At 40.7% G+C, this 27,015-nt stretch overlaps 2 protein-coding genes across 2 annotated transcripts in view; both read left to right on the top strand.

Annotated features, from left to right (window-relative positions):
• egfra (epidermal growth factor receptor a (erythroblastic leukemia viral (v-erb-b) oncogene homolog, avian)) overlaps positions 1-11,886 on the top strand; it is a 33,595-nt gene extending 21,709 nt beyond the window's left edge. Inside the window, exons 12-28 of the mRNA XM_008334403.3 lie at positions 10-209; positions 341-473; positions 841-931; positions 1,317-1,474; positions 1,638-1,676; positions 1,816-1,960; positions 2,063-2,185; positions 2,402-2,500; positions 3,599-3,784; positions 4,036-4,191; positions 5,408-5,483; positions 6,271-6,417; positions 6,617-6,714; positions 6,813-6,980; positions 9,317-9,364; positions 9,451-9,544; positions 9,745-11,886. Coding sequence (XP_008332625.1) covers positions 10-209; positions 341-473; positions 841-931; positions 1,317-1,474; positions 1,638-1,676; positions 1,816-1,960; positions 2,063-2,185; positions 2,402-2,500; positions 3,599-3,784; positions 4,036-4,191; positions 5,408-5,483; positions 6,271-6,417; positions 6,617-6,714; positions 6,813-6,980; positions 9,317-9,364; positions 9,451-9,544; positions 9,745-10,082 — 2,299 coding nt within the window. The 3' untranslated portion in view covers positions 10,083-11,886. The remainder of the gene's footprint in view (positions 1-9; positions 210-340; positions 474-840; positions 932-1,316; positions 1,475-1,637; positions 1,677-1,815; positions 1,961-2,062; positions 2,186-2,401; positions 2,501-3,598; positions 3,785-4,035; positions 4,192-5,407; positions 5,484-6,270; positions 6,418-6,616; positions 6,715-6,812; positions 6,981-9,316; positions 9,365-9,450; positions 9,545-9,744) is intronic.
• Positions 11,887-12,772: 886 nt separating this feature from the next.
• npc1 (Niemann-Pick disease, type C1) lies at positions 12,773-24,247 on the top strand. Its single transcript, XM_008334402.3, has 25 exons — positions 12,773-13,043; positions 15,047-15,175; positions 15,498-15,604; positions 15,954-16,099; positions 16,401-16,568; positions 16,658-16,907; positions 17,093-17,175; positions 17,316-17,686; positions 17,789-18,015; positions 18,279-18,379; positions 18,723-18,825; positions 18,910-19,099; positions 19,314-19,496; positions 19,598-19,712; positions 19,856-19,983; positions 20,249-20,383; positions 20,493-20,582; positions 20,692-20,882; positions 20,967-21,082; positions 21,302-21,431; positions 21,577-21,762; positions 22,045-22,276; positions 22,481-22,594; positions 22,740-22,902; positions 23,054-24,247. The coding sequence occupies exons 1-25, from the start codon at positions 12,966-12,968 to the stop codon at positions 23,134-23,136; spliced, it is 3,819 nt and encodes a 1,272-aa protein (XP_008332624.1). The 5' UTR covers positions 12,773-12,965; the 3' UTR covers positions 23,137-24,247.
• The last annotated feature ends 2,768 nt before the right edge of the window (positions 24,248-27,015 follow it).

Raw genomic sequence — 27,015 nt, 5'->3', positions numbered from 1 at the left:
TGTCGACAGCGGTAGCCTCAGTCTTGTAATTACCCAGCTTCGTGTCAACTACCTGGGCCTTCGCTCCCTCAAACAAATCATCGATGGTGATGTGATCATCAGTAACAACCAGAACCTGTGTTACACCAGTAAAACCCACTGGGAGATGCTTTTCACATCAAAAAGCCAGATTGCCAAAGTTGAAGGCAATGCTGACACTGCCACATGTGGTACGTTATTATATATTTTTAATATAAATTCAAATACGTTTGCTGTGGTGTTGTGGTGTCGAGTCTAATTTAAAAAAAATGGATGAGTGTGCAGAAAAGATCCCTTCTTGAGATTATGTGCTTGTTTTCAGCTCTGAGCAACAACACGTGTAATAGGAAGTGTACCACAGATGGCTGCTGGGGTCCAGGCCCAGACATGTGTTTCGCCTGCCGTGATTTCAGCCGTGACAGGAGCTGTGTCGACTCCTGCAACATCCTGGAGGGGTGAGGAGGGAATCTGGGAAATTGAGGCAGCATTTTCCATTTTAGTCCGACCAACACACATGACTTTATCTATACTGTACAGATGTGCTTGAATATTTTTATAACGCAAGGCTGACATTTAAAAATGTTCAGGCGTTTGTTTTTAAAAGCAGCTCAAAGACCTATTATGATTCAACTAAGTCCTCAGTTAAACCTGCACTAAGAAATGAAACAGTTCTGAAGCAGCTTGGAGCACAGGTGTTTATCTTTGTATTCCTCTGTCAAACATTGAATCTCAATCTGCTTATAATTTAACTTGTGCTGTTAAAAAACATCAGTAAAGAATTACACCGAGGGTCAATTTTTGATTTGTTTGTTTTCTCTGCAGAGAGCCACGGGAGGCCGTCAGGAATGAAACCTGCCTGGAGTGCCACCCAGAGTGTCAACGCCTGAATGGGACAGCGACCTGTAGTGCACCAGTATGTAGTGGCAACGACTAAAACACAAAGATAAACGAATGAAAAACTCCAGTCCTAAAACACATACAGTGGGGCAAAAAAGTAATCAGTCAGCCACCAATTGTGCAAATTCTTCCACTTAAAAAGATGAGAGAGGCCTGTCATTTTCATCATAGGTGCACTTCAACTATGAGAGACAGAACGGGGGGAAAGAATCCAGGAAATCACATTGTAGGATTTTTAATTAATTAATTGGTAAATTCCTCGGTAAAATAAGTATTTGGTCACCTGGTGGCTTTTTTTGCCCCACTGCATGTCAAACTCAAGGCCCGTGGGCCAAATACAGCCCGCCACATTATTTTAAGGGTCCAACCACAGCTTAGCTCAATTATCGTTCTTTTTTCAGGGTCCCGCAAATTGTACCAAATGTGCAAACGTCAAAGATGGACTGTTCTGCGTGTCTCACTGTCCTCAAGGCGTGCCCCGGGACGACGAGTCTTTGGTGTGGAAATATGCAGATGAATTAAAAGTTTGCCAGCTCTGCCACAAAAACTGCACTCAAGGGTAAACCTGGGAGGATTTCATTATAATGTTGATGCAGCGATTTTCTCTCATCGTGTCAAATGTCTTTTGGACCTAATAAATGAAGAAATAATGGTCGGTTCTCCAAAGTGTCTGAAGTCAGATTTCTAAATGACATCCAGTTCTTCTCTTTGTTTGTCTGCAGGTGCACTGGGCCTGGACTTGAAGGCTGCCATATCAAAAGGTCAGTAAGTTATTCTTCATTTAAAAGGTGACATTAAGACCTAAACCTTTGTTGTTAGTAAAACCAAAGTGTTTTTGAAAATATCTGAGTGTTTTTGAATTTGTCTGGACACTAAAGTCTGTTCCCATCTTTCTTTCAGAGTGTCGGGTCTGTCCATGGTCGCAGCAGGTGTAGTTGGAGGACTGCTGGCTGTGCTCATCGCTGCTCTGTCCGTGTTTGTGCTGCTACGCCGGCGTTACATCAAAAGGAAGAGGACGCTGCGCAGGCTGCTCCAGGAAAGAGAGGTAAGAGGGGCTACGTTTTATTTACTCTGTGGTCTGCTCACGGTCTGTTTCTGTGGAAGGGTTACAGACTCTGTGTCTAACAACAACCTCCTTGTTTTTCAGTTGGTTGAGCCTCTGACTCCAAGTGGTGAGGCGCCAAACCAGGCTCTGCTTCGAATCCTTAAAGAACCTGAGTTTAAGAAAATCAAAGTGCTGGGATCAGGGGCCTTTGGTACTGTTTATAAGGTAATAACATAGGTGTTTCACAACCTGTGTTTGTTGGTGAAATTCCTCTGCAGCTTTACTGATGCTGTGACTCAGCGGTATACTGTGTGCCTGTGCTTTTTATTTTCTTTATTTTTATTACAACAGGATATTTCCACCTAAACATTTCCACCTAATGTGTCACTCTCTCATAAATCAGTTCATTTACAACAGCTCTTGTTGGTGTTGTTCCTGCAGGGCCTCTGGGTTCCAGAAGGAGAGGACGTGAAGATCCCTGTGGCCATCAAGGTTTTAAGAGAGGCCACATCTCCTAAAGCAAACAAGGAAATCTTGGACGTAGGTTCTCTGATTATACTGATAACTGATAAATGAAGTTTTCATTGACACTGAGTCAGTGCTAAAGTGGTTAGTCACAGTATAATTTCCTGAGAACTCTGGTCAAACTTATCTGTTGATGTCTGTAAAGAATTTTATAATGATCGGATTATGACATAACTGTTACTTGTGTAATAGAAGAGCTTCAGAACATATGGGCCACATAGTACTGCAACAATGTCTTCATCTTAACACATGCATCTTATTTAAAATTGTAATGGCGCCACATTTTGGTGGCTCTTGGTTAATGTAATGTGAGGTGTTAGGACAATTTCAGAGTATATTGGAAGTGGGATTAATTCCACAGAAGGCGTGTGTGGGTGTTGGTGTGTAATGCAATCCTCACTGAGGCGTTCTGGAAAAAGATGCAGTCCTGAGGCCAAACTGTGAACGCAGCCCGTTTTTAATGTATTATAGAAACTGCTGAATCTGCCTCTCAGATCCTGTGATTATGTGATTATGTTGTTTTGAAAGCCTTGCAGAATCTTTTATTTTAAATGCTCATTTTTCACAGTGTCAGAAATCGCCAGGCTCCCAGCAATCCCAGGTGGTTATTTTGGTTCGCTCTGTGAAGAATCCTCATAAAATATTTGTGTTACAATTAATTCACTAATGGCAGGGAATCGGCTAAATAAAGCCCAGTTGAAGAGTGTTTGCACACGCCTTCTAGTGAGAAGCCCATTGTTGGTGTTGAGTGAGGATTATCTCAGTGGTTTGCTTTTCTCTTATGATGACTTAAAGTTTCCATTCTGAGCCGACCCTGCTGCTGCTCAGGGACTGTGGAGACGGTGCTGCAAATGATTAGTTTCAAGGACAAATGCAGACACTTTGACTAGTTTTTGTTCAGTACATAATGAATCACACAAGAATTATAGTATTGCATAAAAAAAGACTATAGGAAAAAACAAAGCAGCCTTTTTGTTCTGGTGTCGTTATCGGTAAAACTTGGAGCGTAACATGTCATCATTAAACAGGGTGGGAAACGTACTAAAAAGATAAAGAAGAAATCTTTACAAAGTTTGTTTTGTGACCTTTTTTGTATCTCCATCCACACTGCAGGAAGCCTACGTGATGGCCAGTGTGGAGCACCCACATGTGTGCCGACTGCTGGGCATATGCCTGACGTCCACGGTGCAGCTCGTCACCCAGCTGATGCCGTACGGCTGCCTGCTGGACTACGTCAAAGAGAAGAAGGATAACATCGGCTCCCAGCACCTGCTCAACTGGTGTGTGCAGATAGCCAAGGTGAGAATTAGACGTGAACAAAAGGTGTCGAGTTACATGGTGGTGTCTTTGTAATGGGTTGAACAGGTTCTGTGATATATTGTCATATCACACCCACAGTAGGGGAGCACTGATGTAATACAGACACGAAATAGTTCAACAAAACTTACATTTGAAGAACATAATCTAATTGTGTCCACACTTTCTGCTGAAAGTAAAAAAAGCACTGTGTTCATGAAGTACCATGTTTTATTTATTTATTTATTTATTAGGGTATGAACTACTTGGAAGAACGCCACATGGTGCACCGTGACCTGGCAGCCAGAAATGTTCTAGTGAAGACCCCTCAGCACGTCAAGATCACAGACTTTGGTCTGGCTAAACTTCTGAATGCAGATGAGAAAGAATACCACGCAGACGGTGGGAAGGTTGGTGCCGAAAAAACTCATACACCCGCTTCATGTGTAGACGGTCTAGACGGCTGTTGTCACGTCGGAGAACTTCCTGTGGTGGAGGAAATTATCTTTAGATTTAATCTTGTGTTATTGGCCTTAAATGATATGAGTTTTTTTGCAGCTAATATTTTGTCACAAAGTTTTCTCACTGTAAATTGCACCACTCATATTCCTTCCTTGTAACTTGTCACTGTTTTTACTTAATCTGTCCATCCACCAGAGGGATTTAACCTCTGTGACTTTGTGGCCCAGGGTTTCCAGTATGACGTTGCCTCACTCGTGGTTTTGTTTAACAAGCGACACCCAATGCTGTATGCTTATTCAGTGCTTATTTACCAAAGCTCTGCCTTGTGCCGCACAGGTTTTAAACTAAAAGTTTTCTGAGGCCCTCTAGATGGTGCTTTCGAAGAACATAACTCCTGAGATTTTCTGAGGCCCTCTAGATGGTGCTTTCGTCCAAAATGTGGGCCACAGCCTCATGGTTTGGTACACTGATGTAGAGCTACTAGCGAAAAAGAACATAACTCCTGAGATATGATTTATTACTGATGTCATAAATCAAATGAGAATGAGCCTCGTTTTTTTTTTTTGCACGACTCCAGTTGTACTTAATAGAGCTGCTCCCCCAGGGAATTACTGCTACTTCCTGTCTTCATCCTTCATCCATTTATCCTTTATCTATGATCTACAACTGCAACTATTTTTACTGGACTTCAACATTCATTAATACCATGACAGAAATGTCCCCTCTGTCGTATATCTTTTATGACGTTACTGATGATAAACATATGATAGAGTTTTCAGATGAATGTAAATTCTCTTAAACTCTTCTGCAGCTGCATGGATTTCCTATGGTTCCTCCAGTTAAATACTTTACTAGTCTAAAATATAATTTTATATGTTTTGTTATACAAAGAGTACTTTTTTCCACACAAGGATTTAGACTTAGACCTGGACTCTGTCATGCAAACGCTGTTATTATTTTCACACTGTCTGTTTGCATGTAAATTACCTGGACTACATGTGTACGTACCTGACACACACAAGGATTTAGACTTAGACCTGGACTTTAGACTCACACTGTCTGTTTGCATGTAAATTACCTGGACTACATGTGTACGTACCTGACACAGGGTCATGTGGGGTCACCTTTATTTTGCTGTGACTAACAGTCCCTTTAACTTCACAGGTACCGATCAAATGGATGGCCCTGGAGTCCATCTTAAACAGGACCTACACGCACCAGAGTGATGTGTGGAGTTACGGTGGGTGTTTTGTTTTTTCTTCCTGTTGTCAGCGCATGTTCTCTCCCTCTCTTTTACCCCGCTTGAACCCTTGCAGCATCACAGATCACATCAGATGTGTAAAGCAGCTGGTGCCGAACCCTGGAGTAATGCTGACGGTGTTAGAGGAAGAAATATTTATCCTGTCCAAAACAAAGTGTTTAAGCAGCATGGGAGACGGAGAGGGAGGGCAGCTGTTTTGATGCTGCAGTTGGGATGTTGCTCCTGGATCTAAAAGCACTTGTCAACATTTTCAAAAGGGAGAACATTGAGCCACTATCTGTAGTTTTTACGACACAGGTAGTACACACCTACACACCAGCAGTCTCAGGTGGACAATATCACGTTAAGAAATATTCTTACCTCAGCCCACGTAAACAGTTCCGTCAGTCCAGGAGCACACACACACACACGCTAATGCCCACACACACACACATAAAAACAAAACACAGCAGAATTTGAGTGGGCCAGAATCCAGACCTTCCTTTCCAGAGGTTTTGATCTAACCTTCCGCTTCGTATGGCAAAAACATCTACAGACCCTCGCAGAGAGGAGGGGTCCAGCTTCCTGTCTTCTGTTTCTATGTTGCTCCAGCTCTAAAATGTACTCTGCTATCTCCATCTTCAGCACTCACTGCCAATTTGTCAACATAACTATATGGACTTTGGAGGGTTTTTACATTCAGCCACACTCATTTCTTCTGTTTATTTGGAGTAACTGGCAGCTGAGCGCACTGACGTTTACCTGCTCTTCCTCTTACTCCTCGTAGGTGTAACAGTTTGGGAGCTGATGACATTTGGGACCAAACCTTACGATGGGATTCCAGCCAGTGAAATCGCAGGAGTCCTGGAGAAAGGAGAGCGACTCCCTCAGCCGCCCATCTGTACCATAGATGTGTATATGATCATGGTGAAATGTAAGATCAGTTTAAAAAGTCTGCTTTAATGTTCATAAGAAAGAACGTTCTAGTCATTTGTGTTGGATTGTCAACTATTTTTTTTTGTACGTTGTGATTTTTGAGCTCATTTACTATTCTAACCATTATTATCAGATGTTGACATAGACATATTTACAACATAGCTAGACCGATGACTTCTGCTCGTGTGCCTTCAAAGGTTGGATGATTGATGCCGACAGTCGACCTCGGTTTCGGGAGCTAATAGCAGAATTTACAAAGATGGCAAGGGATCCTTCCCGCTACCTTGTCATTCAGGTAAAAATCTGACCCAGAAGAACATTTAAATGTTTAAGAATTAGGACAAAGAAGTGATTGAAATGACTAGATTAAAAAGTGAAACGTTTCTATTTCAGGGAGATGACCGTATGCATCTACCAAGTCCCACAGACACTAAGTTCTACCGCAGTCTGATCAGTGGGGAGGACCTGGCGGATGCAGTGGACGCAGACGAGTACCTGGTGCCACAACATGGTTTCTTCAGCAGTCCAAGCACCTCACACACTCCTCTGCTGCACTCCACAGTAAGATACCTCATGTTAAGTTCTGGGTGTGTCTGTCTCCTGGGGTTTTTTCTGAAAAAATTAGGTACCAGAGATTTTCTTTTAAATTTTCAGTCCATGATTTTTAAACTAAGAGAAAAATATTTAATATTTCTCTAACAAAAGACAACAAAACGCAGATTGTGGTCGTAAAAGTTCAAAGTGCACAAAGCAGAAGTAAACTCAAGGTTAATGTGTAAGTACGGAGAATAAGATAACATTATTATTGCACAATGCACCGTGGTAATGAGTAACTACGACGTGTCATCAGCTCAGAAACTGCAGGGTTCTGACTCACATCCGGTCTTTTAAATGGGAGAGTTCTGTCAATATGCACAACTTCCACTAGAGAGCAGAGTTTTACTAAAATACACATCCCAGCGCTCTCACGTGCCTTTCATAGTGTCATGCTGTGATCAGTCACTGGGATGGAGCACTTTAAATATTCATTTATGAGAATGTGAGGAGTAAGGTATTCAAAAATAATTACATTTTAAATGTATTAATATTTTTGAAAAAACACACTGTAGTTATGACTTCAAGTCTAAATGTGGTCCTGTGGTGCTCTGGTGACGTGTCCAGTACGTACGCTCTCCCAATGCTTGATGGGATTGTCGCCATGTGACCCTGAAAACAAATAAGCGATGGCACATGAATGAATCAGTGTCTGATGTTTCTGTCTCTACTTCATCATAAAAACACAAGTGTGTTTCCTAGCAGAGGAATTCAGTTCCTTTTTTTCTACTCACCAATTTTACAAATACTATAACTGCTACTAAAGACACAGTCCTTGTTTTATTTTATATATTTAAGGCCAAAAATTTAAACCACTTTGTATGTTTTTGCTTTGAAATGTAATTAAAAAATATGATAAAAGCAAATGAAACCTTTCCAAACCATTCTAAATGCATTGAAAATCAAGTCACAGCAGATTTTAGCCTTACTCTTTGCAGCTGTTTTCACCATCATCCACTCTTCTAATCACAATGTCAATTGTAAATGAGTTCCAAGTTATTGTCACTGTGGAGTTATCTGGAAGAAGACGAGGGTGATGTGTGGCGAGGCGCAGGTGTCTTTATTACTAACACGTGTGCAACAGATTCAGTCACACAAACAGTGAAAGAACAAAAGCAGCTGTTTCAGGGGATGCATCACCATTAACCAGGAAAATCTACGCTCCCTGATTCGGTCTCACATCCCTCAGACCTGTCTATGTTACCGGCAGTGAGTCAACTGGACTCTTACTTCTTGTAATTCCAATTCTGCATTAATCATCTTCCTTTGCCAGTCAAAATGGAAATCAAAATCTGAACAGTTGTTCGTACATGTCACCTGATCCCTTGTTGCCACATTTGCCTTCACTTTGTTCACTTTTTTTTGACTACTGCGGCTGTTTTTTCTCCTCTTCTTGACCCCTGCCCACTCACCCTCATCATCTTCATCCTCATCATCCTTTCTCCCACGTTTCCTCCCAGTTGCCCTTTGATTGATGAGAGCTGGAGACGGAGAAGTGTTCTTCCGCCGGTCACTGAAGGCCGTGCGTAGGCCTAGCTCTTCTACCTGCAGCTCTGGCAGTGCTGGACATCGACAGCCCGTCCAGCTCATAGGAGCTTTGACTTTAATTATCTTTGCAGGAGAACTGCCTCAAGTCACTGTCCAATAAAAGCTAACTACGAGCCTGCTTTTCTAATATCAGTGTTATGGCATAGCTCTCAGGAGACTGTGGTTTTTAGCAGGCCGTTGCTCATTCGGTGTTTAATTTCCTCCTCCTGTTGAAAGTAATTGCTTTGCCAAAGCTGTCACTCTTCTCTCTTTATTCTCTTGTTTTCTTTTCTGTCTTAAATCTGCTCTCAGCTCTACTGACTCAGGTCTCTGACAGACACGGGAAAGCTGGTTGTTTAGCCTGAATGAAGATGAATTTCCACAGTGGATGTTTATTTTTGATACACATCAGTTTTCACTGAAATGACAGATACAGTTTCCTGGGTACCATAAAAAATAAGCACCGCGTTCTGGTGGGAAAGTTATTGTCTCCTCAGTGGTTTCAGAATAAATCACAGCAACTAAAGGAGTTGCACTTACATCCAAGAAGCTATAAATAAACGTAGAATGTTGAATCCAGGAAGAAGGATGGGGGGGAAAAGTGTGGAAACTGGGCACAGCTTTGCAGTGAAGATGTCTGTTTTTGCAGCTGTTTTTTTTTTTACAGTTACCATCCATTTCCTCATGTTCCTTTTATGGACCAGTGGGACATGTTTAAGTGTGTTTGCTGTGCTGTCCTTGAAAAACATTGACTCGGCTTTTTTTTAATTTTGCAGAGTCTCAACAGCAGCATTGGAACATGTCACAGAGGGAATGGAGTACTGGTGAGTAAAATACTTAGACATTCTCTTTCTTTCACTTCTTATATTTGAGGTGCACGTTCTAGAAATCCTCCGTTCTTTTCTTACAGAATGGGTTCCCCAGCAGAGATGGTAGCATTGTTCTGAGGTACATTCCTGATCCCACAGAAAACCTTTTTGATGACGCCTTCCTGCCAGCACCAGGTGAGTGTCCTTCATCCTGGAGACTAGAGTTGGCACAACTGAGTATTTAAATATTAAAAATGAGAAGTTTGTAGCTCTGATGCAGCGAGGATGGGCAGAAAACACCAGCTATTAGAATCATTAGCTCCAGAGTAATTAAAAATGTGTTAAAAGAACTACAACACATCTCTGAAGCTCTAACAAAGTTCTGTTTCTTCCAGATTACATGAACACCAACGGCGCCTCAGACATGATGAATCCAGTTTACCAACAACCCGGTCCTCCTCGTACCCTCCTCCCCACGATCTCCTCGGATGACACCGAGTCAGAATATCTCAACTGTTTCAAGAACGGGGGCGACGGGCCCGAGTACCTAAATGACATTCCTGCCTCCACCATTCTCCCCGTCACCTCCAACGGCAAGATCCACAGCTTTCAGAATTATCAGAACAGCATAGACAACCCTGACTACCAACAGGACTTCAGTCCCAGGTTCAAGTCACATGCAAACGGACACATCCCAGCAGCGGAGAACGCAGAGTACCTGGGCCCAGACTGACGTCCGGACTGGACATTGTAAAGAAATACAAGACATTTTTCTTTAACCCTGAGCGTTCATGTCATGCCTAAAAACACATTTCTCACTGGTACCATCAGTTTTCATATGTCTGATGACGTCAACTGACTCCACAGCTCTCTGTGTTGTTTGCAGTTTATCATAACTCCTGTAAAAGCTGTCACTTTTCAAAAGGGTTTCTTTTTCCAACACAAGCCAACAATTTGTTTTAAATCAGTGAGCAGGGACAAAAGCTGACATGTAACAAGACTCAGCCGACCCAAGAGTTTCTGGACAAGAACCTCTCCACCCCTGATGTTGTGTCCTCCGTGTAGAAGTGGACATCGTCAGAGCAATCCGATGTCTCATGGGAGGCAAAGTCTTTTATTTCAAAGGCAGCTCGGCCCAAAAACACAACTGTAAGGTACAGTGTTGGAGAAGGACGAGACACACAATCAGGAACAGACATTGATCGGTTTGCATTCAAAGGGCTGACGACACACAGTGGGCCACTCACTCCGGAACTTTTATCTCTGAGGTCAGCAAGATGATTAAAGACAGAATGTAGCAGCTGGACTGTGGGGTCACTCCTGAGGGAGAGAGAATGTAGAATCTCTGTGAAGGGAGTGGTGTTTGAGGACGTTTGACATGTTACCTTTACCGCCCCCAGATCGTTTGTTTTGTTGTGTGTGTGTGTGTATGTTTGTGGAAGAGAAATGGAGGGAGGGAGGTAGTAACTGTTGGAGGAATAGGAGGGGTAAATATGACAAATTTGATCGTGGTAATGTTCACTTTGTCGGCAAACAATAGACGCTGTAAAAGAAAATACACACAGCCGTCCTAAAAGCCTAAAAAGCCACTTATTATTTTTGGAAATAAGTCTGAATGAAAAGAAAACCTTTAACAAAAGTGTATTTATTGGGAAAAGAACAATACAGCAGGACATCATGATCTAATTTCAGCTTGTCTGGTCCCAAATGAACTTATACATGTCACATTTTTACCGAGGTTATAATGATTAAAGATAAAAATGGCCGCCTCTCTGGGGCATTTATCTGGTTTCTACATCAACTCCTTTTCTGCCGTCTCACAGATTATTTCCATTTAGCTGGACTAAGTGTGTATAAATAGAGCACAAATGGTTACCAGTTTTCTTTAACCCCACATACGTAGAACATTTAATGGAGCTCACATATAAATGCTTGTTGGTTATGGTTATTAATTAAACGGTCAAAAAAAGGCTAAAACTATATGTCCAGTTTCAGTTTACTTCTGCCAGTGCTGATAGAACTGTCTTAGATTGTGAGAGTAACTTGTTTAAAAACCTTCAAACACATACAATCTCCTGGGTAATGTGATATATTTGAGAGAATGCCTGTGTGTTTGACCACCTGTTGTTTATAGTGTAGTGTAGAAAAACTTTTACCTGGACACTTTACTTTGTCTCCTCTCCTGATAGTTATAGATTATGGTTTGACTCAGGACGTGGAGACCACCTCTGTGGAGCTGCTTAGACTTACAGTAGCTTTAAAGTCTTGTAGTTTTGCAAGAGCATTAACTTGGCAAATATTGTTCCTAGTTTTAAAGGAATGTCCTATCGTAGCAGGCGGGTTTTACACAGGTACATGTACAGAAAACTGTGGACGGTGATGTAATATAACCCCCGAATGTCACAGGTAATTTATCAGTACATGATTGTGTCACATCGTAAGTCAATATGCACTTGTTCCTTTACAAAAAAATGTTATTATTTTATTCAAGAATACAAATAAATCTGTTTTGTTTTGTTCTTTTTTTTCTATGAAAACTTTTTGTCCTTTTTCACCTTAATCAACACAATGCTGAGTGATTTGTGCACTGGAATGGGATTAAATCCAGCGGTGATGAGCCAATCAAGGGTCGTCATTAGGTATCAGCCAAAACCTCTGACTGTTTACAGTTGTAATGACAAAGTCCATCAGTGAGGCCCATTCACTTCCTGAAAATCAGTCCTCAACCTGCTTTTAGGCACTGATTATAAATATAACCTATTATACTACAGTATGGTATACACACCATAAGCACTGTTTAAAAAGTAAAAAATTATAAAGAAAGAAGACAGACTGCTTGGCTTCGCTTCATTATCTTAAAGTCCTTTGATCAAATCTGATTGGCAGATCCAGTGATAACAATAGCACCAACCAAGTTGATGCATTCACACGTTTTCATTCATTTGTTAATTCATTCATCCTTGCTTACTTTTTTCTGCCAGGCCTTGTAAATATATAGGCCTTTTAAATATGCTGCCCTATATTTCAGAAAATAGTTAAAATCTTTAAAAAAACAGTTTAGGTTTAATTTAAATAATGGCAGACATGTCACAGGTTGTCACCATGGTGTTTTACAATAGCTGACATTCACAATTAATGCTTCAGTGCATTTTGTTCCTCTCATTTCTATGTAGTGACATCATCAAAACACATTAAAGGTTTCAGCATTTTTAAGAGAATTTCATCCACCTTTGATCTCTAGATAGATAGAAATAGAGAAAATAGAGATAACTTTTTTGTAAAATTCAAATTCAGTAGCAGTGGCAATCGTTACATTCCACTTTAATAAGAATAATAATTAACGTTATACCTATATAAACATATAAAAGTAAAAATGTTTTTTCAACGGTTGCGCTTTTTTGTAATTTTTTATATATAACAAATCAATGTAAACTCAAACATTCAACGTCATGTCCTCTGCATTGTCATCAGAGGTGCAGTGTATGCTGTCATCGCTTGGTGGCAGTAGCGAGGCAACGGTCTGTCACAACTATATGATCGCGTGAAGAAGAAGCGGTGATCATATGTGAAACTTTGGCTACACGGTGTCCTGGATTTAGTCTGTACATTGACGAGGATGGGGCCGCTAAAGAGGATAAAGTCATTCTCAGCCCTTCTATTCGTTTTACTTCTGTTAGACGGATACTTTCAGTGGGTAAGTATTTATTTCTGTTCATGCTCATGTGACTAAAACATGACTCAGCTCCGGCTTATGCTGCTGTTGTGATGTTTACCTGAGGTTGGTAACGAGACCGCCTGTCTGGTTGATCTAGATTTTTAGGATTCTGGCTAGCTAAAGAACCGGAACAAGGACTACTGTAGTTTGAGATCAATGTTGGCTAAATGTTGGGAAAAATTGAGTTAAAACGCACAGTAGCAGCGTTAGCACTGACGAGAATGGATTTAATTGTTGAATTGGTCTAACTGTTTTTTTATTCCATAGAAAAATGTGTTTAGTATTCTGTGTTTTAGAAGCTAAAGTAACGTCGCTATCATTCCACTGCTGTTTGAGGGTCGTCATGTGTGAAACTGCCCTTCATTAGCTTCACAGTCAGTGCAGTTATTGTCGTGTAAACACAGGAGGCTAAACCTCCCACCTGACCGAATAACTGCTTTATACACAACTATTTCTATTAAAATAAACTTATGACACATGAATTAACTGAAAGTTTATCGCAGCTGGCGTGATAAACTGGGTATAAAACGACTTTTTTGCTTTTAAGCATTTTCTCCTTTTTATGTATATATGCAAAAGAAGAAGACGAATCTGCAATGAAACATAAACCTGAATCCGAGAAGTGCTAAACAGAGAAATTATTAAAACAAATATCAACAATAGATAAGATAACAAATCCTAACACAATATGTTAATGTATAAATTGTGTCTTTACCAGTTACCAGATGTACATTTATTTATAAATATTTGTGGTAAAGTTGTTTTAGTGTGACCTCAGTCACCACCAGATAGTGAAGTGAGAAGAGGTGGGAGCCATTATATGTGAAAGCACATTTGGACGAAGGAGGGAGGAGCAGCTTTTTGTTTTATTATGATAAGACAAATATGTACATCATGTGACCAACACTGGCCTGTCGACCTCTGACCCAAAGGCTCCATTTGGTTGTATTTCTTTTATCAAATATAAATGAGGAAATTAAACTTTGCATTCTGATGTTCTGGATAAGACAGGGCATAAACATATACAAAAGAGTCCAATAAATCATTCCTCATCTCACTTTTCAAATGTAACATGTAAGAAATTAGTTGCTAGTTGCAAGTAATTAAAACAAGTAACACTCTAGTAAAGTTCATTGTTGAACATCTAAGCAAAATTAGTTACTTAGAACCTGGGAGTTAGGGGAAAGTTGTCTCTTACATGTTGGTTTCTGATGAAAAAAGTTTATGAAATCTTAAGTTATAACTGTTCTTTGGTGTAGACAGATTTTAACAGTCACTTGATTACTTTGGACTAATCCTCATTCAGTGCACCGTTTGCCCCCATGCTTTGAGGTAAATAGGTCACAGCACAGGCCATCTGCTTAACCACTACCTGGTCAGGAGAGGAGGAAGTGGAATTTAATATTTAAAAAAAGAAAAAGGGATTGTACAGCAGGTTGTGCTTTGTGTAGTTTTACAGAAAACAAGTAATTGCAACTGAACCGAGGATCAAAATCAATTGTGTGACATATTTTTTAAAAACAGAAACAAGAAACATCTTGTGTTGTTGTGTCTTGAATTGGAGCAGTGAGCTGATCAGTGGCTGTTTAGAGAGTCTTTGCTCCCCTTGAACTTAGTCACACCAGGCACAAGTCGGACAGAGTGAGACACTGGGTACAACAGATTGTAGAGTAAGTGAATTAACTTCCCTTAGTCACTCGCCACTCAACCACAATCACATGACAGCTCTGAGACTAAAGAAGAGGAGCAACGGAAACCCTACGTCAACATAAATAAAATAAAAACATTTAAAGTAAGTGGTTTCTGTAATGTTACTATGGAAATGGGACCTTGTTTTTCCTTAAATAAAATAATGTTAAATACAAATGTGACTCTTTCTAGGCTGCCAGATGAAAAAGCAGAAGTGAGAAAAAAATTTGACATTGGACTGTAATTTCTATGAAACTGAATTTTTCCTCTGTTTCTTTTTGTCTGATTTTCAGGTTGCAGCTCAGCACTGTGTATGGTACGGTGAGTGTGGAGAGTCTACATCGGTGCCAGGGAAAAAGTACAACTGCAATGACACCGGTCCCCCCCGCCCACTAGAACCTGAGGGCTATGATGTTCTCGCGGTACTTTTTCTTTTAGTTTTTAACTTGGTATTGTTAAAAAGATTTTTACAGCATTCATTTGTACCACATTTCAAATTAGCACAATTAGAGAATAATTTTATACTATTAGGCAAAATCTCTGGATGCAGAAGCTTGCATTTTGGCACTTTACATAAAAACATATGGATGCTAGAGATTCACATTGCTTTACTACTGATCAAAACACCTGGAAAATACTCATCTTTATTTTCTTATGGTTTTCTAATTTTTATTTTTTATTACAAGAATCACTGCATTCCAGCGAGTTTTACAAAGAAAAATCATCCCTTGTGTTTGTGTTTAGGAAATATGTCCAGGATACAACTACGGAAACCGAAGCCTCTGTTGTGACGTGAACCAGCTGAAGACTCTCTACGGGAGTTTGCAAGTGCCCCTGCAGTATCTCTCTCGGTAAGTTCCAGTTACAGTTCTGCAGTTCTCTATTATCTAATGAAGCACATGACAAGCTTTGTGAACACAGGGAGTAGACTGTTCACCCCCCCGCCACCCCTCCTCCCTTTGCCAATCTGCTGCTCAAAAGCTACTGCAGCCTCTCTTCCTGCCTTGGTCTTGCATGACAAACAGTCAGGACGGAATGTCCTACAGGACGTAACATGTCTCTGTAACCTGCAGAGGTCGACACATATGCTCATCTTCATTACATTTAACATGTAATTTTCTATTTCGGAGCTGTTTTACTCTAGACTGCAAAAAAAAAACTTTCTCTTAATTCCCACACTTCTCTCCAACCCTGCACAAGGTGTCCGGCCTGTTTCTTCAATCTGATGAGTTTGTTCTGTGAGCTGACATGCAGCCCCCACCAGAGTCGGTTCATGAACGCCACACAGATCGTGGACTCCAGTGTAACTGAAGTACAGTACTATATTGGAGAAAGCTTTTCTAATGGTGAGTTCACATGCAGGTTTGGATCAACACGCGCACACACACACACGCTGAGCCTGACTGTGTGACTCTAACTGTACTTATAAAAACAGCCATGTTTACCCTGCAGGAGAAATGTGCTGATTAAACTTCTTTCACCTAGTATGACATGAAGTCATGCTCCTCTCAATTGTGTAATTCTCTGGTTAACTTACGGTCACAAGTCTATCTTTTTTTTTCCAGTCAAATAAAAAAAAGACTCATGCTGATTCTAACTGGCAGTAAAAATGATACTGGTTAATGATTAAACTGAACCTTTTTTCAGCGATGTACAATGCTTGTAAGGACGTGCAGGCACCGTCAACCAATGCAAAGGTCTTGTCATTACTGTGTGGTAAAGAGGCAAAGGACTGCAACGCTACGAACTGGATCCAGTACATGTTTAATATCGACAACAAACAGACTCCCTTCCCCATCATCCCTATATTCTCAGGTAAATTAATTAGTTCTGCAAAGCATTTTATCTGTCACTTTTTTTTTTTGCACAGATGACCAATGATATTCTCTTTTTTGCTGTTTTAGATGTCCCTGTGCATGGTTACGACCCCATGAACAACAAGACCTATGCTTGCAGTGATGAGTTAGAGGACGGTTCAGCTCCCTGCTCCTGTCAGGACTGCAGTGACGTCTGTGGACCCAGACCGGTCCCACCTCCTCCGATCCCACCGTGGACCATCTTTGGTATCGACGCCATGACTGTCATCATGTGGATCTCTTACATGGCCTTCCTGCTTCTCTTTTTTGGAGCTGTACTGGCGGCGTGGTGTTACAGGTGAGAGGCTTCTTACTGCTTCCACTTTAGGAAATTAAATAAAAAGCATTTTGTCTTTGTTGCTAACAGCACAAGGTCAAAATTTTGTTCCTGTGGCTTCTTACTGCTTCCACTTTAGGAAATTTAATAAAAAGCATTTTGTCTTTGTTGCACAAGGTCAAAATTTTGTTCTTTTGTGTTAACAGGAAAAGGACATTCATGTCTGAGTATGGCCCTATACTGGACAGTAACAACTCAGTGTCTCTGAACGGTGAAAGTCCTGAACTAGGTATAGTTATATTTTCCTAAATATTAACAGCCTTACTGGTATTTGTATTATTTTTCCTTTTAAGTAAATATATATATATAAACAATATATATGTACTGTGTCAATTGTTCTTTGTCGAGTAATTCTTCTTCTCTTCTTAGTCAATGCATCATGTTGTGAAACCCTTGGTGAACGCTTCGAGAATGCACTGCAGATCGCCTTCAGTTCCTGGGGTTCCTTCTGCGTACGCTTCCCCTTTGTGGTCATCCTAGGAACTGTGATCCTTGTTACAGCGTTCTCTGGAGGGCTTCTCTATATGCGCATCACCACGGACCCTGTGGAGCTGTGGTCCTCCCCCAGTAGTCAGGCTCGCCAAGAGAAGGACTATTTTGACAGCCACTTTGGACCTTTCTTTAGAACAGCACAGCTCATAATAACAACTCCACTCAACATCACTGACATCTTCTCGCCGTACCCTGTGGGAGATGACATCCCTTTCAAAGCCATACTGACTAAAGACATCCTGCATCAGGTGAGTCCAGTCCAGAGTGTGTTTTCTAAAAGCTGCTGCAGTTCTGTGAAAACGTTTTGTTTGCACTTCCACATTTTGATTGCTTTTTTGGTCACCCTGCAGGTGCTGGATTTACAGCTTGGGGTTGAAGACATTGTAGCCACGTATGAAGGTCAGAACGTAACCCTGAAGGACATCTGTTTGGCTCCACTGGCCCCATACAACAACAACTGCACCATCCTGAGCGTCCTTAACTACTTCCAGAATAGCCACACTGTGCTTGACCACATGAATGGAGATGAATTCTATGTCTATGCTGACTATCACAGTCACTTCCTTTACTGTGTCAGGTGATTTTTGTTCCTTTCCTCAATTCTTTAGTTTCCTTTCCCATTTCAAGTGAGCCTGTAGAGTCCAGCGTCACAGTCTCCAGTGTACCGTGGTTTGACATTGATCGTCTTGTAATGTCCTCACTAATCTGTATGCATGTTTTCTGAGTAATTAAGGAAATGAAAGGAAATGAGCAAATTGTGGTTTTTGTTGTCATACTATGATTATTTTCACCAAACATGGTTATAAAGAGTTTTCTAACTGCTTTTCATTTTCAATTTAGTGCACCAGCATCTCTCAATGACACCACAAACCTCCATGACCCTTGTTTAGGGACATTTGGCGGACCAATCTTTCCATGGCTTGCCCTCGGAGGATATGACGGTGAGCTTTTTTTATTACTCAGTGCTGAGTTTTCCCAAAATGTGTCTCATTGAAATAACCTTTCCAGCATGTGGTGGAAAAGTGTTTTCCTCTCTTCCCGTACAGCAGTGGTTCTAAAGTTGGAGGTGGGATCCCTTTAGTGGGGCTATTACAGAGGGTGCAGCAAAGGCCAAATGAATTAAAATTTAAAGAATGGAGACATTGCACTGATTTGTAATTTTACTTTCATTGTATAATGGGAATAGCACCTAGTTTAGGTTGAAGAGTTCCGTTAGGCAAAGGGACGTGAAAAGGAGTTTTGTTATTTAATTGTTAAAGTGCATATGTTTACCCTGTTGTACAGAGACCAACTACAACAATGCCACTGCGCTCGTGATCACCTTTCCCATCAACAACTACCTGAATGACACCGTGAGGATGGGAAAAGCTCTGGCCTGGGAGAAAGAGTAGGGCTTCATGATGTTCATAAATCTGTCCCTGACAAAGCCAGTGTTATTTGTGCTCACACAGTTTGTTTGTGCACATTTCAGATTCATCAAATTTATGAAGAACTACCAAAACCCCAACCTGACCATAGCCTTCAGTGCAGAGAGGAGCATTGAAGACGAGCTTGACAGAGAGAGCAACAGTGACATCAGCACCATTGTCATCAGCTACGCCATCATGTTCCTGTACATCTCTCTGGCTCTGGGTCACATCCAGAGCTTCAGGAGACTCTTGGTGAGAGACCAAAGTCTTACATCAGTGTAATCATGTTTATTTTCAGCAGACACTGCACATTAGCATCATGTGGTTTTGAGCTTCCCCTGTGCCGTTTTACTGATCTCTCCTGTTGCTGACGTAACACCTCTAATTTTAGAAAAGTATTGCAGACTCTACAACTTCCTGAGATGAATGAAAATGAAGTCTGAATCATTTCTTTTTGCATCCCCAGGTGGACTCCAAGATATCTCTGGGAATAGCTGGTATCCTGATTGTGCTTAGCTCCGTGTCCTCCTCATTGGGAATCTTCAGCTATGCTGGAATACCGCTCACTCTCATTGTCATCGAGGTCATACCCTTCCTGGTGCTGGCTGTCGGAGTGGACAACATCTTTATCATAGTGCAGACGTATCAGGTAAACTTTAATCTTCACAACCAAAACAAACATCTGTTTATATTGTTAGCTACATGTTTTTTTATTACTGTAAGTTAATTATTTCTATGTTTTTCGAACAGCGGGATGAGCGAATGGCACATGAGGAACTTCACCAACAGATTGGACGAATTCTTGGGGATGTTGCACCAAGCATGTTTCTCTCGTCCTTCTCTGAAACCGTGGCCTTCTTCCTGGGTAAACCTGACCGTTCATTTCATTTCATGTCACGTACACACAGAATGAAAAATGCATTTCAAACAATCATCTGCTGTTTGTGTTGAATCAAGAAAGGTGTCTTCATGTCACTGACAGAGTTGTCGACTCTGTTCTTTTTGCAGGAGCCTTGTCTAACATGCCTGCAGTCAGGACATTCTCCCTCTTTGCTGGCTTAGCTGTTTTTATTGATTTCCTCCTGCAGATCAGCTGCTTTGTCAGCTTACTTGGTTTGGATGCCAGAAGACAGGAGGTGACTTTTTTTTCTTTGTTTTTTTGTTTTGTTTTTGTTTTGGGGTTGTCTTTAGGCCTCTTTGGAATAATATTGGTAGGATTTACATGCCATTAAAAATATGTTAAAATCTCTGTATTAGCCCAGATACAGGTTCAATTGTTTTATATCCAGAGCATTGTCTGTGACTTTTTGATTTTCAGTCTCCATGCCCCTGTAAACACATTTAAGATATTTCTCAAGGTTTGTAAAGATCCTTGTTGTTGTTGTCTGTTATCTTTAAAAGGCAAATCGTCTGGACATCATGTGCTGTGTCAAGCTTCCAGAAGGTCAAGAGACAAAGACAGACAGCATCCTGTTCCGCTTCTTTAAGAAAGTCTACGCCCCATTCATCCTCAAAGAGTGGGTTCGACCAATAATTGTAAGTATTGGCCAGTTTGTGTGTTTATGTGACTACATTAATAAGTAGCACGTCGGGAAATAATTTGGTTCCTCGATTAAATTGTGTTATTTGTGTTTCCGTCAATCAGGTGGCAGTGTTTGTAGGTATGCTCTCCTTTAGCGTCGCTGTAGTGAACAAAGTAGAGATTGGACTGGACCAGAAATTATCAATGCCTGATGTAAGTCTGTGTAGTTTTTTTTATAATAACATTGTGATCAAGAAGCCATTTATTATTATTGACTTATAATCAGTGGTGGGCCAAACTGATCATCTGTCTCTGAATGCAGGACTCGTACGTGCTAAACTACTTCAGAAACCTGAGTGAGTATCTTCACACTGGCGCTCCTGTGTACTTTGTGGTGGAAGAAGGTTTGAACTACAGCAGCCCTGAGGGTCAAAACGTTGTATGTGGAGGCGTGGGCTGCAACAACAACTCTGTGGTGCAGCAGATTTACTTCGCCTCACTCATCAGTAACTAGTACGTCTCTTCTGCAATAAAATTAAAAAAGATCTTCTTTTTTTTTTCTGACTTCTCACATCGGCTTTGTTTCATACGTTCCAGCTCTACCATCGCTAACACTCCTTCCTCCTGGCTGGACGACTACTTTGACTGGGTGAAGCCTCAGTCCAGCTGCTGTAGATATTATAACGACAGTGGAGCTTTCTGCAACGCCTCAGGTAATGTGTTACCCAGCGGAAACAGGCGTTCTTTGTGAATTTAAATTAAGCCACATACAAAACAACTGGAATAACTGTGGGAGATGTTGGTTATTTTTTCTTTTGACTAACGAAGAATGTTCTTAGGTTTTGGTGTATTTTCAGATCGTCCTGATCCACGTGTCCATCAATATCTAGTACTGAAGGGTAACATTTTTCCTTTTATTCTTGCTTTTTCAGTTGTGAACAACACCTGTGTGCGCTGTCGGCCCATGACAGATGCCGGAAAACACAGACCTGAGGGAGAAGACTTCATGAAGTTTCTGCCCATGTTCCTCTCAGACAATCCCAACATCAAGTGTGGAAAAGGGTAATTAAGAAGCTCTGTCTGAAAGACTTTGTCAACAATGTGAAGTGACACAGTGGCAGAGTGGATGGGACTTATTTACAGTACCTTAGAGTTTGTCTCTTTACCGCCACCATTTACTAAACGTGTTGTCCTGTTGCACCCCCAGTGGCCATGCAGCTTATGCCACAGCAGTGGATCTGTATCCAGACAACACAGGAGTGGGAGGAAGTTACTTCATGTCGTACCACACCATCCTCAAAGAATCCCCGGACTTCATCCACGCTATGAAAATGGCCCGAAAGCTGTCAGAAAATATCACACAGTCCGTGAACCACAAAGTGTTCGCCTACAGGTACGTCCTGCTGTTCAACTCTGATGAGGTGTGTTAGGGTCTGACTTCTTTGGTTTTCTAAGCTGAGATAGTGACGTTGAGTTGGTTTGAATACAAAGTTCAAGGTAATGTTGTAGGGATAAAGTAGGTCAGAGGTAATGGGGTGGGTTTGACCTTATGTTGACCTTCATGTCTGCTGTTGTTCATGCCAATCTACAAATAAATAAGATAATGCAGATTGGACTTTTGTTCTGAAACAGTTCAAATACTCACATGTGGTGAATACCTGTCTCTTTATTCCAGCGTCTTCTACGTCTTTTACGAGCAGTACCTCACCATTGCCTACGACACCGCCCTGAACCTCAGCATCTCACTGTCCTCCATATTTGTGGTCACGGCGATTTTGCTTGGCTTCGAGCTGTGGTCGGCCGCGCTGGTCAGCATCACCATCGCCATGATCCTCGTCAACATGTTCGGTGTCATGTGGTTGTGGGACATCAGCCTCAACGCTGTCTCACTGGTCAATCTGGTCATGGTGAGAACCACACAGTAACAGTAATGTCAGTTGCATCAGAAGGTCACTGGTTTGAGTCCCAGAGGAAAATGATGTTTTTATACTTAACATGGTTTGGTCTCCTGTTCTTTCATGAACTCTTGTCCTGTTGAGTGTGAATGTTCAGTGGTGATACCATGCTGCCGTTGTCTGTGCTGACTCCTCGTTCCTCACTGGCCGTTGCAGAGTTGTGGAATCTCCGTGGAGTTCTGCAGCCACATCGTTCGAGCTTTTTCCATCAGTGTGAAGAAGAACAGAGTGGAACGAGCAGAAGAGGCTCTGGCTCACATGGGCAGTTCTGTAAGTCTCTGCAGTATGACCAGGAGTAAATAATCTAATAAACCTCATCCAATATTTGTTCATTTATTTATGACCAGGAGTAAATAATCTAATAAATCTCATCCAATATTTGTTCATTAATTTTTTTATTTCCCCACCCCTACAGGTATTCAGTGGCATCACGTTAACAAAGTTTGGCGGTATCTTGATTTTGGCTCTCTCCAAGTCGCAGATCTTCCAGGTTTTCTACTTCAGGATGTATCTGGCCATTGTGCTGCTAGGGGCTGCACACGGCCTCATCTTCCTTCCTGTGCTGCTCAGTTATATAGGTCAGTGCTGACATTCACTAGTAGGAAATGGATTTGGCTAAATCACAAATTTGACGCATTTTATAAAGATGTATGAATGTATGGATTTAAATATATATTTATATACATATATATGATTTATATTTGTATTTTTTTCTTTCCACATTTACAGGTCCTTCGTTGAACAAAGCAAAGGTTTTTGCTGCGAACCAGCGCTACGCTGGTACAGAGAGGGAGCGGCTCCTTAACTACTGAAAAGCTTGGACCATGAACAGTAACTTTACACTTTGTCTGTGGCTGTGAGCCAAGCAGTTTCTGTGTTTACTCACACGCTCATCATCGTCGTCACCATTGTCTTGGCCGCTGCTATGCACAGAAGTCGCTCAGAAATGTCCCTGATGCTAGAGAATATCTCCGACTTCACACACACACACACACACGGTTGTCAACTTCAGATCCTCAGGCTCCTTGTCACGCTGCAGGTCAGGCCTGATGTCAGTGCAGGACTGGAGCGGAACAGAATCTTCCCTTCACCTCCTCACCTGACACAAATAGTTAGATGGAAACTTCTGTAATGAAGGATTGGTATTTTTTGGACTTGGAAAATTTTGATATAGTTAAAATGTCATGTCAATGGAACAAACAGTCCCACTAAAAAACCTAGACACTGGGGAGTTACAGTCCTAAAATCAAGAATTCGATTTTATTGTTTGTTAGTTTGTGACAACATCATCACTTACATTCCAAATTAGTCAAAACGTCTCTATTGCAATCACAGAGTTGGTTCTAACTATCATTATCTCTAAAGAGAGAATCAATGAATGAAGGATTTTATCTTGTTTTGACAACGGGCCACACAGTTCTCAAGTCAAAACATGGCTTTTACCTGTTTTTACATCTCTGTCTGGGGAGAAATTTAGGAAATAAATTTTGTTTTTTTTTACAACATATACCACAATTTCCTAACCTGAGAAAATTCTTAGTAGTTATTTACTGTTACTTTTTGTCTTGTTTTGCTTTTGTCACAGACACAAACTACAATGTCATTAATGTCTTTTATTTATCCACTTGTATCTAATTTGCATATATTGTTCCAATTTTATTTAATCTCTGATTTATTGGTATTTCTGGTGCATTTTTTATTGCACGTATAAAGAAAAACGTATGTTTTGACACCAATATAAAAGGGTACTATAATGTAAATAACCATTTTACAGTCTGATGTGAAGGACACTCTTTGCAGATAAACTGTAAATATTCACAGAAGAACTAATTCAGGAGGTTTCTTTTTTTGTTTTCAGAGGTTGATGTTTTTTCTGAGGTTGTTGTCTTTCAGATTGCATTAAAGTAATTTTAGTTTTATTATACTTTCAGATTGCATTAAAGTAATTTTAGAAGTTTTATTATTTGAACCACTAATGTGTTACTTTTGTCACTGTAATAATAATGGAAGAAGCTACTACCTTACTGGACATTTTTTAACTGCAATATATGTTTCCTTGTCATTGTGCCTTAATCAGGGTTGTGTCTTTTTAGTAACGTCATGGGAATGTTGTAATTTTTACCCAGGGTTTATAAAGATGTGTTGGGAAAATTTTTAAACAAATTGTCTCCATTCTTGTTTTGTATATATAGATAGATATATAATATATTTAATATATAATACTTGTGGCCACACAAATAACAAGGGGTAGTATTATGGTGTTTTCTAATGTATGTTTCTCAAACTTTGGTTATATATTTTTGCTTTCCGTGTTTGTGTGAGATATAATTTATTTCTCACAATCTTGTTAGAAATAAATTATATCAGTCTGCAGCTATAGTTTAATGTTGTTTGAATTGGGGATACCTTGAGCCACATGTTTTCAGATCTGATATAAAGGTATATAAATTTAAAAAGTAATTTTCAACGTCCACAAATTAACGACTTGTCCGACTTATTTGTGATGATTGACCCATTTAAGTTTTACAGGGAAAAAAACATACAAGCAAAAACCTATAAAATTACAATTAAATTCAATAAAGCTTAACTAAATTTGCTCCTCACAAACCTGACCAAAAAAGATAATTTATTTTATGCAGAAATTTACTGGTAAAACTAAAATGCAGAACAAAAACACACTGTATCGAGTTCACTTTTGACCACCGTGCGGCGCACTTTCTCAATAAATCCCTATTTCGAACTGTGCTCATAAGAAGTGAACGACACAGACCTGCATTGGAATTAATGTCTGCACACAATGGTCCTGGATTTTCACAAATGTTTTAAAATCCTCGAAAGCGCTTGATAAATGCATTTAAGTATCTTTAAAATGTATTAAAACTGCAGCTGGGTTTTTGTTTTTGCAGAAAGCAGCTAAGAGAATAGTTTACGTATTAAAACACAACTCTGACCTGCGATGAAGGTGTCTCTCTCTCTCTAATAGCTTTAAAAGCTGCAAATGGACCTTGTAAGTGCTTGAATTTGACCTGGGAAAACCATGTTTACACAACAACTCTGTGGTCATCACTCACTTGCATCCCATTTGGAAGTAGCTGCCAAGGCCCGAGTTGTGTACTTCCTCCCGGTGTGTGTTGTTGTGACTGTCTGAGCAGTGCTGTTGTCACACAAACCTCCTGCTCATAATTTATTCATCCTCTGGCCTGTGAGAGCCGGGCTTGTCCTTTAAACAGAGCCGAGACATTAAAATATTCATTTCCTCTGCAGGTCGCCTCCTGGGCTCTCTGCAGGGGAGAACGTACAGAAGACATGAAAGTCTGTTACGTAAGACATTCAGGGCTGATCTGTCTTATTGGACACTGATCCACAGGCGTGTTTAAAAACCACAGACATTGCAGTGTGTTCTGTGTTCTTCATACTGTTGTCACATCACCTTACAGAAGTGACGGAAGCTATGTTGCCTAAAAGGAAAAGGTTTGAATCCTATAGTGGACATTAGGGTTAATGGATCCTCTCACTCAGAGTCTTTTCAGTGTCTCCAATGCCATGCCTGGCCCTAGAACCAGACTTTGCCACCACCTGCACAAACATGAGCACAAATATGAGTGGAAATAAGTCAATAACAACTGGATGAGCTGAGTTTGTCTCTCAGCATGAACTACTGCAATAGTTCTGTGAAATGAGAAAATACCAGAACCCAATTGGACAAATTGGACTTTGTTCAGTATTTGCTCAGTTCTCACCTCCTTCAAGGGTTTGCTTTGTTTTAAATAACCATGAATAAATAAGTGAAGCATTTAATGTCCCTCTCTGCGTCACTGGTTTTCTCTTACAGTGGGCTCAGCTATCTCTGAAACAGACTCTGAGGTGGAACAAAAGGGATTAGGTAACCTCGTCAAACGTGAAGCAAGGATCAGATTTTCAGGTCCACCTGCAGTCATCTCCCCTCCTGACCACAGAACAGTGTGTGGAGAAAAACACTCACATGTTGACCCAAAGAGGGCTGGTGCTTAAAAACACAGTCGGTCCAGTCAGAGCCTGCCTTAGTGTGTTCCCACGCTCACATATATTTACTTGAATACAGAAATACACATAAAATACACATGTGTAAAAGAGTATATTCAAACACACATTTATTAATATATGATTAAATATAAATATATATGTATAAATGGATCTGTGTATGCTGAACATATATTTATATACTATATACATATGTTAGTGTATTAACACACAGTACATACTGTAACCACACACAATATATACACCACTTTAACATGTATTTCTCAGGTTGATGTGGGACAAGCTTCTGTTTCAAAACTTCCTTGTTTCCAAACTTCTGTCATGGAAAAGCCCTGAGTCACAGTGTGATGACAGCGAAGCGGCAAAGCGTCGTTTCAGCCAAAAGTTGTTGTTGTTGTTGTGGAAGGATGGGATGCTTCACATATTTTCACATGGAGGGTCAGTTATGTGTGAGCGGCGCTCAGGAAGACCTGTCAATTGTCCCCTTTATGAGACAATGATGTGGACTTAGGCTGTCAATAGAGGGGTTTAAGCCACGTACACCGCGTGTCCACGGTTTGTTTTGATGACAGCACGAGCCTGCCGTGACTGCAGCCTGCCTTGTTTATCCTGGATATTTGTCAGGAGTGAGAAACACATCCGTCAGGTTGCATCAGAGCTGCAGGTGCAGC

The sequence above is a fragment of the Cynoglossus semilaevis genome, chromosome 20 (assembly GCF_000523025.1).
Source record: "Cynoglossus semilaevis isolate Cse_v1.0 chromosome 20, Cse_v1.0, whole genome shotgun sequence".
Taxonomy (NCBI): Eukaryota; Metazoa; Chordata; class Actinopteri; order Pleuronectiformes; family Cynoglossidae; genus Cynoglossus; species Cynoglossus semilaevis.
Note: the sequence above shows the minus strand (reverse complement) of the source record. Positions and strands in the feature narration are given on the sequence as shown.